The sequence below is a fragment of the Panthera pardus genome, unplaced genomic scaffold (assembly GCF_024362965.1).
Source record: "Panthera pardus isolate Hobbes unplaced genomic scaffold, ASM2436296v1 HiC_scaffold_12, whole genome shotgun sequence".
Taxonomy (NCBI): domain Eukaryota; kingdom Metazoa; phylum Chordata; class Mammalia; order Carnivora; family Felidae; genus Panthera; species Panthera pardus.
Genome location: NW_026526677.1, coordinates 105568911 through 105582060, shown reverse-complemented (window position 1 = coordinate 105582060; position 13150 = coordinate 105568911). Strand labels below are relative to the sequence as shown.

Below are 13150 nucleotides of genomic sequence, written 5' to 3'. Positions count from 1 at the left end.
TGATGCGACAGAACATGTGACACAGTGCAAGGCACCAAGTAAGTACTCCGTGCCCCATAGCTGGTACGTACCCCTATGAACAGGATGGAACGTGTCCTGCCCACGGCACTGCAATGTCCAGAGGAATCTTAGAAGCCGTCCCCTGTAACCTCCAGCCCAGTAGTTCTCACCTTGACTGCACGTGAGAATTGCCTGGGAAGGTTTGAAAATCCAATGCCCGGGGCAGTTTAATGAGAACCCTCGGGTTGGGACCTGGGCATTAGGATTTCTTAAATTCCCCAGAACATTCCAATGCGTAGCCAAGGTTGAAAAGCACTGCTCTGTGCAGATGGGAGCATGCCTTCTACTAAATTAAAGACTTGGGTTTGAAAACATGTATTTATTTGGTATAAGCATTCATGAAAGCTCAGAAATTACAGCTAGAAAAAGAAGAGGAAGTCAAGTGCACTCTCCCTGCTCTTAGCCAGGAAAAGGCAAGTCCCATTTTATAGCTGGAACACTTGAGAAATAAGGTGCTTAGGTGGCTTGCCTGTAACCCCACACCTAATTACCTGTAGATTGGAAAGTAAACTCCACGTCTCCTGTCTGCAAGAACAGTGCTTTGTCCATGGGGCGCCTGGGTGGTTCGGTCGGTTAAGTGTCCAACTTCAGCTCAGGTTATGATCTCGCCGCTCGTGAGTTTGAGCCCCACATAGGGCTCTGTGCTGACAGCTCACAGCCTGGAGCCTGTTTCAGATTCTGTGTCTCCCTCTCTCTCTCTGCCCCTCCCCCACTCACACTCTGTCTCTCTCTCTCTCTCTCTCTCTCTCGAATAAATGAAAACATAAAAAAAAAAAAAGTTTAAAGAACAATGCTTTGGGCAGACCATCACACAACCGGGACAAGAAGATTCCAGAGAAAGCCTCTCTATCCCAGGCAAGCCCACTCTCCTCAAGCATTTGTTCTACAAAAATGATTAAACTAGAATGTTGCCAGGTACTTTATAAATGTGAAACTTACGTTAATAATCTTAATTAACCAACCTTGACTTGGTTGGCTCAAAGTCAGAAACTGGTGGACATCTTCATCAGTAGGCAAATAAACTTCTTTAGAAAGAAGTCAGAAGGAGGAAAGAAACTAAAATTTACAGAACTTCTAAGCTAATTAAATGTCCAGGTATTTAGCTAATAAGTGTAGTCAACCTTGGTTCTTTTTGTTCCTTACAACAGAACAGATTTACCGACTTAAACTGGAGGAGAGATTTCCAAACCTCTGACTTGGGAACTTTCTGGGTATAGAGAAAAACAAAGTTGGCATTTTTCTTTAGTGAATACAGGGAGAAGGAAGTGTCCACCTTGAAAGATTACTCTTTTTACCAGTTAATCTGTGTGCTTGGTAGATGTTTGTCACTTACTTTACTTCCTTCTGTGCATGTGACTTTGTGTCTGTCTTTTAGACCCTACTTGTCCTTATCAACAAGAACCACTGAATCAATAACATAAACTTGGTAAGAAGTAAAGGTGCTTACTAAGTGGGCAAAGGTTGTAACACACAATAGAAATGTTAGAGGTACTGCACAGACCTAAATTACTTCTTGTTACCAGTTTGACTGAGTTCCTGCAAGAGATAGACTTCCAAATAGTAGATGACTACTATAGGCGTTTCTTATGTTTTACTGAATTTTCACTTCCCTTTAAAAATTGGCTATTTTGGAGGGCCTGGGTGACTCAGTCAGTTGAGCATCCAACTTTGGCTCAGGTCATGATCTTAAGGCTTGTGGGTTCGAGTGCCATGTCGGACTCCGTGCTGACAGTCCAGCCTGGAGTCTGCTTCAGATTCTCTGTCTCCCTCTCTCTCTGCTCCTCCCCTGCTTGTGCTCTCTCTCAAAAATAAGTAAACATTAAAAAAAATTGGCTACAGGGGTGCCTGGGTGGCTCAGTTGGTTAAGCATCGGACTTTGGTTCAGGTCATGATCTCACAGTTTGTGGGTTCGAGCCTCACATCGGGCTCTGTGCTGACAGCTCAGACCCTGAAGCCTGCTTCGGATTCTTGTCTCCTCTCTCCACCCCTCCCCTGCTCATGCTCAGTTTCTCTCTGTCTCTCAAAAATAAATGTCAGGAAAAAAAATTTTTCTAATTGACTATTTAGTGGAACCCTGGAGTAAAATCCAGAGTTCTAATGTGAATGACAATTTTGACACCTAATGTATCTATTTGTGAACCTGTGCTCTGTTGAAGTTGTCAGAAAGCAAAGGCACATTCATGCCATAATAGTTTAATAACCATTTCCTGTTCGTAAAGTGCCTCCCTGGGCACCACAGCAAAGAAACACCAAGGCCATGTCTATGGGGTATCAAGGCAACTAGCCAGTTCAAAGAAAATCAGGCAGCCTGCCTTTCATTATCGTGTAAACCTTCCCTTACACAAAGAACAACAAGAAAAAGCAGTTATGTGACTCATTCATTTTGTAACAAATGGTGTTGAGTTTATTATACACGGTTCCATAGCTTTCAAGGAAGAAGTCAATCAAATCAAATTTCAGCATTATGCAAATCGCTTAATCAATTGACTGCAAATTTTACCTCCCACTGGCGCTGGCATTGTGTGACCCCAGGACGCAGAGAAACCTAAGGAAAAGAGTATCTAAAGTATGAACCAAATCATTTTAGTTCAGAGGTCAGCAAACTATTTTCTGTAAAGGACCAGATAGTAAATACTGTAGGCTTTGTAGGTCATATGGCACCTACTCAACTCTTTCGTTGTAACAAAAGCAGCCCAACAATATGTGAATAGACATGGCTATGCTCTGATAAAATTTTATTTGCAAAAACAGTTAGTGGGACCCATGTGGCACTAAGGCTGTGGTTTGCAGATCCCTGATTTAGACCCGCGAAAAATTGTTTGAAAGATGCTGTCACTCAAGAATATTTTGATGATGTCTTTTTAACTCTTCTAATCAAATTGTGGAAAAGGAGAGACAGGAAGGAATTTAGCATAACCCTGATCCTTCCAGATGGACACAAGGGAGATATCACAGGACAGCACATACTCTCTCTCACCACGCTCAGGAGACTTGATAACACTACGTACATTCCCTACTTTAGCTCTGACAGAAGCCTTGTAAGGCAGGCATTAAAATTCCCATTTTCCAGATTTTTAAGAACCTGAGAAGGTTGAATAATTAAGCTGCCGAGCCAACTTTCAAACCCAGACCTGCCTCACCCCATCGCTTCTGCTGTTTCTACTGCACTGTAGCCAGTTGGCCTTAACAAGGACCTCTCATTGGGGTGGATGTGAATTCATATCCACTCGGGACCTGTAGGACGAAGTGCAGAGCCCAGAAGGGAATCTGCAGGTGCTGTGACTTCTTTATCTAACCGGCCAGTCAAGCAAAGCTCAGATCCATGGATGAGGCCCGAAGATTTCCACTTCTGTGTGTCAGCATTTCCGAGCTGATCTGAACCAGAGTCTGCGTTCACATTTCGTTCACAAACAGGGATCATGGGCCAGGCAGGGAGGAGGCAACATTTACAAAGTGGATGTTTTCTTAACCCTTTCCAGAACCCCCTAGTACAGTCATTTCAGATCATGGCCCGAGGGTGTTTTCTGAAAAAAGAAAGTGCCTTTTCAGCACTCTTGGTGTCTGATTTCAAACTCTGCCCTTCCATCAGGTGATTCTAAGTGGGCTGACAATGCTGCCCTGTTTTTACTGGTTTCCCCACAGAGTCTAGTCACCTATGACCCCTCAGTGTCCTGGAGGAAGGTTTTACTTGAATCCAGAGTAAGGGGTCCGGTGCCCAGGGCCTTTCTTAATTTCCTTTAAGGTGCCAAAGGGCAAGTAAAGATAATTTGGATTGTATGCATCCGAACCTGTAACACCATTCACTCCGGTTATTCCACTGAGGAGTTTACAATACAGTCTCCCTAAGGATGCGGCTTTGCTGGACCTGACCGACCTCTGGGTATCAGCAAGAAACGTGCCTCCAGCATCCCCTTAAAAAGCAAAACAAACAAACAAACAAAACACTGCTTATATCGCAGGAGGAATTAGAGAAGGAAAAAATGCAGTGTATAACCAAAAAGGGGGAATATGGCGGCTCATGAACGCAGGAAAGCAACCCGTATCCCAGACACTGAAGGCAAACGACAGCGATCAACAATATGGTGGCATCTCAGCTCACCAAGGTAAGGGTAGCTCTGAGGAATAGGTAGTATTTTTACCCCATTTTACATATGAGAAACCTAAAACTTTAGAAAGAAGGAAAGAAAGAAAGAAAGAAAGAAAGAAAGAAAGAAAGAAAGAAAGAAAGAAAAGGAAAATGACTTACTCTGAATAGGTAGGAACCAAGGCAGAAGTCCCCCAAGGGCTCATATAAAATCCACCAATTCAGCTCTAAGCGTAAGGGCTCATGGACGCTCAGCGCTTCCAGTAAAGACAATAATGCCTGCCTCGGCTGCATAGCTGTCCCGTGGGGCCGGCTGCCGTTACCTCTGCAGGTCAGGGTCTTGCTTCACGTAACTGTGCACACCACCCATATCAGCATACCTCTAATTGCTATGGAAGGATTCCATAGCTCTCAAGCCCAAATGGAAGTTCATCTCTTTTCATTAAAAAAAAAAAAAAAAAAATTGCATCTTGCTAGTATCAACGATGAGAGCTCGCAGTCTGAGAGATTTTGAAATCACTCCTCCAAATTATACATTAACAAGTTCAATTCCAGAGAATTTACACAAGTAACAAAGGAGAACAGTGAGTTGGCGATAAAGGACTCTAAGTTACATTTTCATCGATGAAGGTGTATTTTCAGAACTACAAGGCCTCCAGGAGAATATCTTTGTGTAAAATAAACAAAGACTCCCCAATGTATCATCTTCTGTAAATCTAGATTCTCTTATATGAAGTTTGCTTGCAGTAGGGTGTACATGAATTTGTTAAAAGGCATTGTAAAGACCCAAGCACCTTGGAAAAGACAGAGTGATTTTTTTTTTTTTTTTTGGTAATATTTCTCTCTTGAGGTAGCACAGAACTGAGCCCCGGTAAGGTTCAAGTCTCATGAGGCTGTTGAGTTGACTTTGTTATTTCAAGAAAGGAATGTTGTAGATAATCTCTGTATGATTTCCATTATTAATAACAGGAGTCTCTGTTTGATCCCACATAATGGAAAGTAAAGTTCACAGTTGTTCCATCCGACCCCAGGGATAAACATTAAGGTTAAAGATAAACCCTCTGCCCTCTTGCACTGGGACACACGGGCCTCACCACCAAGGCGCGGAGAAGAGTGACTTAGGCAGGACAGCGGAGCGAGTGGAGGCACGCCTGACCAAAGCCAAGTTTCCACATTGTCCCAGGGCACGCACGCAAACAAATCACGCCTTCGGCAGAAACCTAAATCACTCAGACAGCAACAGGCCCGAGGAATTGAACCCCAGGCCACAGGGCAGCCGTGGATGAAAAACAAAGCCAATCATGTGAAGGACCCCACGGCCTTCCCCTCTCGGCCCCAAACCAATGTCACAGTTGGCTTTTCTGTTGTGTGAATCATGAACTGCCCTTTCCTCACCACAGTGATTCATGCCTCGCAGCGGAGACACGATGAGCTGTCCCACCTTGGAACACTAGTTCGTTCCCCTCCAGCCTGGAAAATCAGCATCACCTCTGCCAGGTCGCTTTCTCCACCGGGCTCCGTCGCCCACCTGGCCCCTGCGCCCCCCTGGCTGGGGTCGGGCACCCCCGGTGCCTCCATCGCCACCACCCCCTCCCCCGTCCCCGGGTGGGCTCGCCGGTGAAGCCCCGGCCCCTGCCCGTGCTTGCACGGCTCTGACAGCCACGGTCAAACCACTTACGTTTCTGCCAGAGCATGGCCTGTGACAGGATGTTGCCTTTTCTCTTTGAAGCAGACAGTTTGGCTGCTTTCACGTGAGACCTGGGTGTGCTCTCCTCCAGTGTAGCCACCGCCTGCTCAGAGGCTGTTTCCTCGGCTTTTTAAAGGCCCGAGTCCCCGCTGCGCGGGGGCACAGCGTCGTCACATCCTCCCACCTCAGGTACCCGGGCGCTTTTTCTGTAGCAGGGCTGCCCGTCACCCCACTGTGCGCTCCCTTGGAGGCCCACCGGCCACAGACCCGCAGAGCCAGCCAGCTGGATCTGAACAACAACGCAGCATAGAAGCCTGCGTCCTGATGACCGGGGTCATCAGAGTGTGGTGCGGTGCACGATGAGCGTGAAAATGTCTGTGCGTGCGAGCTGAGCGAGCATGTGTGTCAGTCCTGGACCTCTCCACACCCACGAGGAGCCCAAAAGACCCCTGGAAAACTCTGGGTTTTCTGCGGCGCCCCTTCAGGCTTCTACGCCACAGGCATGTTAGCAGGACTCAGTCCGCCATGGGCCCTGCTCAACGGGAAATGCAATTCCCAGGGGCCGCTGGTTCTCAACACAGGAGGAAACACCTGTAGTCTCTTCAAGCCTCACTAAACAACCTCTTCATTCTTTTAATACTGCTTTTCTGTTTATTCCATTTTGAAACACAACAGCCCCTCCCTTGCCCCCCGGCCATGACCAAAATGGCGAGGCCTAATCATGCTTAAATATGGGAGACGCTGGTTCCCGTGGTCCGTATGCCCGTGGAGAAAAAGGCCAACTCGCTCAGGGAAGAGAGGAGAGGACACCCTTGCTGTTTAACCAGAGCTGGTAACTGAAAGGGAACGTGCAGGTACAATATGAGCGGGGCCTCTTTCCTAGTACCCACCCACCTGTTAGCATGAAGCTTCTCAAAGGAAAAGTCACGAGGCTCACCACCTGAGAGCGTACAAGTAGCAGGCCACGGACTCCCTCCCAGGTTGGAAGCCTCCCGCCTCTCTGTATCTGAATTCACATGCTCAGGCCCCCGTGACCCAGGTTTTGGGATTAAGACCCTCTGACGAAGGTCCCCCAGGGCAGGCCTGGGGCCTTGCCCCCTATGCTACCTCAGAGCCATCTGACACAACTTTGTCCACTGGAAACAGAGGCACATCCATCCGGCCCAGCTCAGTCATGGGAGAGGTGGGTTCCCGGGGAGGCTGTGCCACTCCCTGCGTCCTCTCCACCAAGTCACGTAACACTGAGTCTAAGTTTTCCTTGTTTATAAAATTATGAAGCAGTTCTCTGAATGTCCCCCAGGGTTCTTAGGAAAGATATGTGACCTCGCTTGTCCTGTCTCACATCGTTCTGCGTTTTGTCCTGTTTCTCCAAGTTCCACGAAGTTAAGAACTTTTTCTTACGTATCTTGGTCTCTCCTCACAGGCCTAGCATGATGAGTTTCATGAAGCAAATCATAATAACAACTACTTACAAGGCTCCAAGCTCTATGGTAGCCCTAACGACATTATCTAGTGGAGTTTCCACAACTCTGGGGAAACTTCTATCTATATTTTTCAGAGAAACAAATGCTCAGGAAATTTAATTTGCCCAGAGTCACAGGGGGATTAGGCAATAGGCTGACCATCAGACTCAAGTTCATCTTACTGGAGCCAGAGCTTTAAATAATCACACTGACAGATATTCGTGAAGTTGAAATCAGTGAAAGCCAAATGTCAGCCATGTTTAAAACCTAGAACAGGTTGATGGAAGCTCTGAGATAATTCCTCTATCCTCTGGAAAGAAGGGAGAACACAAATCTAGAGGTGCTCTGGCAAGTCAGATCTTATACAATAGCAGATAAAAAAGGATGTCCGTTGATTAGCCCACTGTCATGCCCAGCTATAAGCCCAGTAGTCTCTGATAGCCTTGAAGCTCAGGAAGTAGATTCCAGCTCAGTGCTTCCAGAAAAGACTCTGGATATCAATGACCACATACAAGGGAACCAAGACTTGATCAAAGTGTCAAATATTTGCTGGGAAGACATTCTCTGCAGCTAAGAATCCAAAGTGAAACTTCATGGCGTCGTTCAAAAGAACAGAAGGAGGTGTCCATGTTTACGACACTTCAAGAAGTCGAGGAAAAGAAAAAATTCCCTTAATGCCTCTAGATGTCTCAAAGTTGGGCATGCTCACATTTTTTTTTAAACTTTCCTATATTGAAATCAAAACTCCCAAAATAATTCAGTAAAGAACTCTGATCCATACTGCAAAAGAATTCTGGCTTTGCAAAACAGGATTTACCACAGATTTCATTCCTTCCTTCAAGTGAACAAGTATTTACTAAATTCTCACTATGTGCCATCATCTAGACTAGGCCTTGTTTTCCCCTTTCCATTTGGGCCTTCATGATCTTTTTCAGCCATGGCACTTTATCATCATGGGTCCATGAAAGTCCCTCTCTTACTTATTCATTCACTCACTCATTCTTTCATTCATTCATCCCCATCCACATCTGCCACGTCTATTCTTTTTCTCGTCCCCACTCACCTCCATCACATACCAGTCAAAGCAGCTATTTTCATCTGGTTGATGTCAAGCCTTTTATTTGCGGATATTTGTGCCTGTTCTTACAAGATGTATACTGTTTGGCATGCATGCATTTTTAAAAAATTTTTTTAATGTTTATTTATTTTTGACAGACAGAGACATGGCACGAGTGGGGGAGGGGCAGAGAGCGAGGGAGACACAGAATCCGAAGCAGGCTCCAGGCTGTGAGCTGTCAGCACAGAGCCCAACGCGGGGCTTGAACTCACCAGCTGTGAGATGGTGACCTGAGCTGAAGTCGTACGCTCAGCCGGCTGAGCCACCCAGGAGCCCTGGGCATGCATGCATTTTTAATTAATGTAAGTGGTATTGTCTTATAGTGCTTACCCTGTCCCTTAGTTTGTAACTCAGCACTATGTTGTATCCAACCACATTGCTATGTAGACATTCCCTCCGTCTCTTGCAATGTCTTGAAAGGAGCCCATGGAATGCAAACACTGTGTTTTACTTAACCAGATTGCCTCCGAATTCTCCCTCCACAATCAAAGCATCAATGAATATTTTGATGCATCCTTTTACAGCTATATATCCTTTTATGGGTTATATGCCCAGAGGTAGAATTACTACCTCAGAGAATATGCATATATTTAAGTGGAACAGATACAGCCATATTGCTCTCCAGGACTCCCACCACCAGTTCACAAGGCTTCATGTATTTCCATTTCACCGCCAAACTTGGTACCAGCCAGCTTTCCAAGTTTTGCCAACCTAATAGATGCAGTGATGGTTCATTACGCTTTTGTTTTACGTTACTAGCACTAATGCATTCGAGCATCTCTTCCTATGCCTCTTAACCTTCTGGATTTCCTCTTCTCTAAAATGACTTTTTCTTTTGCTAATGTCTCTAATGGGGTTGCTGTCATTTTCCTATTGATTAGGGTACTTTGTATACTCTATACATAAAATTCTAGATATGATCAGTTTTGCTCAATATAGATTTCTTCTCTTAACCTGGCATCTGTTAACGTCACTCATGGTTTTTTGAGTAGAAACACCTAATTTATATACATGGGCCTGTATTTGAATTCTATTGTATTTCATTGGTCTCCTTGTCTGTTCTTGTACTAATACTTGAAAGTTTTCTCTAATATTTATTATAGTACGTCTTAAAACTCTAGAACAAGCTTTTCAAGCTCCTCCAAAAAAAATGCAACTGGAATTTTTATTGCCTTCTCGTTGAATTTTATAGATACCTTTAAGAAGGACTGATACCATTATAAGATTAATTTGGCCCTGCTAAGCATGGGATAGCTCCCCATCTACTGAGATCATATTCCATGTTCTTTATTACTAGAAATTAAAAATTGTCTCCATAGAAGTCTGATGTATTCTGAGCTAAGGTAATTCTTTTTTTTATTAAATTTTTTTTAATGCTTATTTATTTTTGAGACAGAGAGAGACAGAGCATGAGCAGGGAAAGAGCAGAGAGAGAGGGAGACACAGAATGTGAAGCAGGCTCCAGGCTCTGAGCTGTCAGCACAGAGCCCGACGCGGGGCTCGAACTCACGGACTGCGAGATCATGACCTGAGCCGAAGTCGGACGCTTAACCGACTGAGTCACCCAGACACCGCATAAGGTAATTTTTATTTGCTTCATAGTTCCTGTTGACATTGTGAACAGCATCTTACTTTTTATTGTATTTTTGAGTTGGCTGTTGATGTTATTGAAAAATTCTAATAATACTTGTGAGTTTTTCTTACATCTTGCTAAACTCTCTTATTGGTTCTAATAGTTTGTCTGTTGATTACGATGGTCTCTCTAGGTAGATGATCATCTCTCCTGTTAACTGTAGCAGTTTTCTCTTTCCCCTTCCAATCTTTACATTTCTTATTCCCTTTTTTATAGTGTTAGAGAGTACCATGATAATAGCAATGGTGATAGTGGTAATTCATGTCTCATCCTTGTTTTGGATATGATGAAGACAAATCCCTAAAATTAATATATATTAATACATATGATTTATATATATTAATATATATGATTTATATATATTAATAATTATGTATACAATATAATATATCATATATTATATAAATAATAATTAATATATATTTATATTAATATATATATGAAAGATCTAATATTGAAAGAGTGATAGACAGTCAAACTGTAGGGGTAAAGAAAAACTAACTCCTGGACACACTATTGTGAAGTTTAAAAACAACTCATACAAAGAGGAAATTCTAAAAACCTGTGGAGAAAAAGAGTATATTAACAGCTGAGGAACAAGAATCATATTAATACTATACTTCTTTTTTTTTTTAATGTTTTTATTTATTTATTTTTGAGACAGAGAGAGACAGAGCATGAGCGGGGAAGGGGTAGAGAGAGAGGGAGACACAGAATCTGAAGCAGGCTCCAGGCTCTGAGCTGTCAGCACAGAGCCCGACACGGGGCTTGAACTCACAGACTGTGAAATCGTGACCTGAGCTGAAGTCGGACGCTTAACCGACTGAGCCACCCAGGTGCCCCAATACTATACTTCTTAACAGCAAAACTAGATGCAAGCAAACAATGAAAAAGCAGAAATTGTCAACATCGTATAGCCAGATATTTGGTGTTGGATAGACAGAAAATCCATATGACCTTCCAATGAACGAATCATCAATGCAGATACGGACAGACTAGAGCAACCCCTAAACTAGAAAGATTGTCTGTGGCCCAGAAAATCAGAGCAATTTGTAAAGTCATATCTAGAGAAAGATTTCTTTCTCTCTCTCTCTTTTTTTACTGTTTATTTATTTTTGAAAGAGAGAGAGAGAGAGAGAGAGAGAGACAGAGTGCAAGTGGAGGAAGGGTAGAGAGACAGGGAGACACAGAATCCGAAGCAGACTCCAGGCTCTGAGCTCCAGGCACAGAGCCCAATGCGGGACTCAAACTCATGAACCGTGAGATCATGACATGAGAGATCATGACCTGAGCCAAAGTTGGATGCTTAACTGACTGAGTCACCCAGGCACCCCTAGAGAAAGATTTCTTAACCTGAGGGGTGGGGTGAGAGACAAAGGGAGGACCCAGTGATTTTAAAGAGGGGTCCTGTGTGTGTGTGTGCTTATATACATTTTCCTTGGGAGACAGTCTGTAGAGTTCATAAGAATTCCAAGGTTAAGAACCACTATTTATTTTGGAGAAATACTATGATATCAAATTTTTAAATACATGAAAGATACATTGCCTAAGTCCAGCTAAAACACTAATGAGCCCCAAGTGATATGGGAAATCCGTGGGCATAGTATCAAACTTCATTGCTACCTACAGGCAATCTCCCATATTTCCTTTACACACGGAGTCAGCCAAGCCCATTTCTCATTTCTCCTGCAAATAAATACCATTTCAGTCTTCCATCGAATTTGCCTCCAGGCAAGACAGCAGAGCATAGTGAAGAGAATATTTAATGTAGAGTCAGAGAGCTTGGTGTGGAATCTAACTGTACTTTTAGCAGGGTGGCCTTGGGTAAGTTGTTTCAACTCTCCTAGCTCTAGTGCCCTCCTCTTCCAGATCAAGATTATAATAACAGTAATAGTAAGGATAACTGTTGTTATTGCAATGATTGAATGCAATAGCCTAGGGTAGAGTATTCTACATCTACTAATTTTCATTGTTTCATTCTGATCAAGAGACTCCATAACTGAATTCCCTTTCATGTTTTTGTTCTCAAAACTCATGCACACCAGGGCCCCTTCAAGCTTGAACAGTTTGTACCTTTCCAAGAGAAGAGCAGGTCCGCTACCTTTGCCAAAGAAGCAGTGGGATTCTGACCACGTCTTGTCATCCCCGGTTCCCAGCCATCATCTGCGCATCTGGCTGACAGCTGCATATGGCAGGCTCTTATTTGGGAGTAGCATTAATGGCTGGGATTTCCAGCTTTATTATGCCTTAAATAATTAGATGTTATGACTAGGTACAATTAAAAAAGGAAAGCACACTCATTCTGATTGCATAGACCCAGGGCAGAGTGGCCTGGGTGGGTGCCAGTATTCAGAAGCTATTGTATGTAGCAGCCTGGCCTTTGGAACAAGCTGGAGGATGCCCCCCTCTTTTTATGGCTCTCCTGAATGCCCCTTGATGCTAAACAGATGGTTCCTAGAATTTAAAGGTGACTTTAATTATTATCTACGGCTCAAGACTGCCATAAATAATCCTGGAAGATAGTCAATAAAACTTAGTGGTTATTACCTTTGATTCACCTGTTACCCTGGAGCTTTAAAAAACCAGCCTTTGCACAAGAAAAAGTCTCCAGGCTATTCTACCCACATGTGGTCCTTTCAAGGCAAAGGGACTTTTTTTTTTCGTGCTCTACCATTCCTTGGCATCTCACACTGAATAATAAGTTTGATAGTTTAACCTCCATGTCACTAACATTACCTCCCCCACAGTCTACACAGTTGATGGCCACCTTTGAGAAACAGCTTCCCTCATACTTCTACAAATGCTTTTTTTTTTTAAGGTTTATTTATTTAGTTTGAGAGAGAGAAGAGAGAGAAAATCCCAAGCAGGCTCCGTGCTGTCAGTGAGATTCCATCTCACAAACCCTGAGATCACAGCCTGAGCCCAAACCGAGTCAGGCAATTAACTGGCTGAGCCACCTAGGCTCCCCTCTACAAATATTTTTTGAGCACTAACTCTGTGCTGGAAATTATGCTAGACATTAGGGATTTCGCATGAGGAAGACTCAGGCCCTGTGCTCAAGTACTTATCACTGATATGAAACACCTGATTTTTTTTTTAAATGAAA

The 13150-nt window shown here is 43.7% G+C and overlaps 1 protein-coding gene across 3 annotated transcripts in view; it reads right to left on the bottom strand.

Annotated features, from left to right (window-relative positions):
• POU2AF1 (POU class 2 homeobox associating factor 1) overlaps window positions 1–12214 on the bottom strand; it is a 30064-nt gene extending 17850 nt beyond the window's left edge. The window contains exon 1 of one of the 3 annotated variants that reach the window (XM_019469218.2): window positions 12118–12214. In XM_019469218.2, the coding sequence (XP_019324763.1) occupies window positions 12118–12187 (70 nt within the window). In that variant the 5' untranslated portion in view covers window positions 12188–12214. Of the gene's footprint in view, window positions 1–551; window positions 757–5822; window positions 6316–12117 lie in introns of those variants that run through there. The other 2 variants (XM_019469220.2, XM_019469219.2) reach the window with 2 other exon arrangements.
• Window positions 12215–13150: the final 936 nt, after the last annotated feature.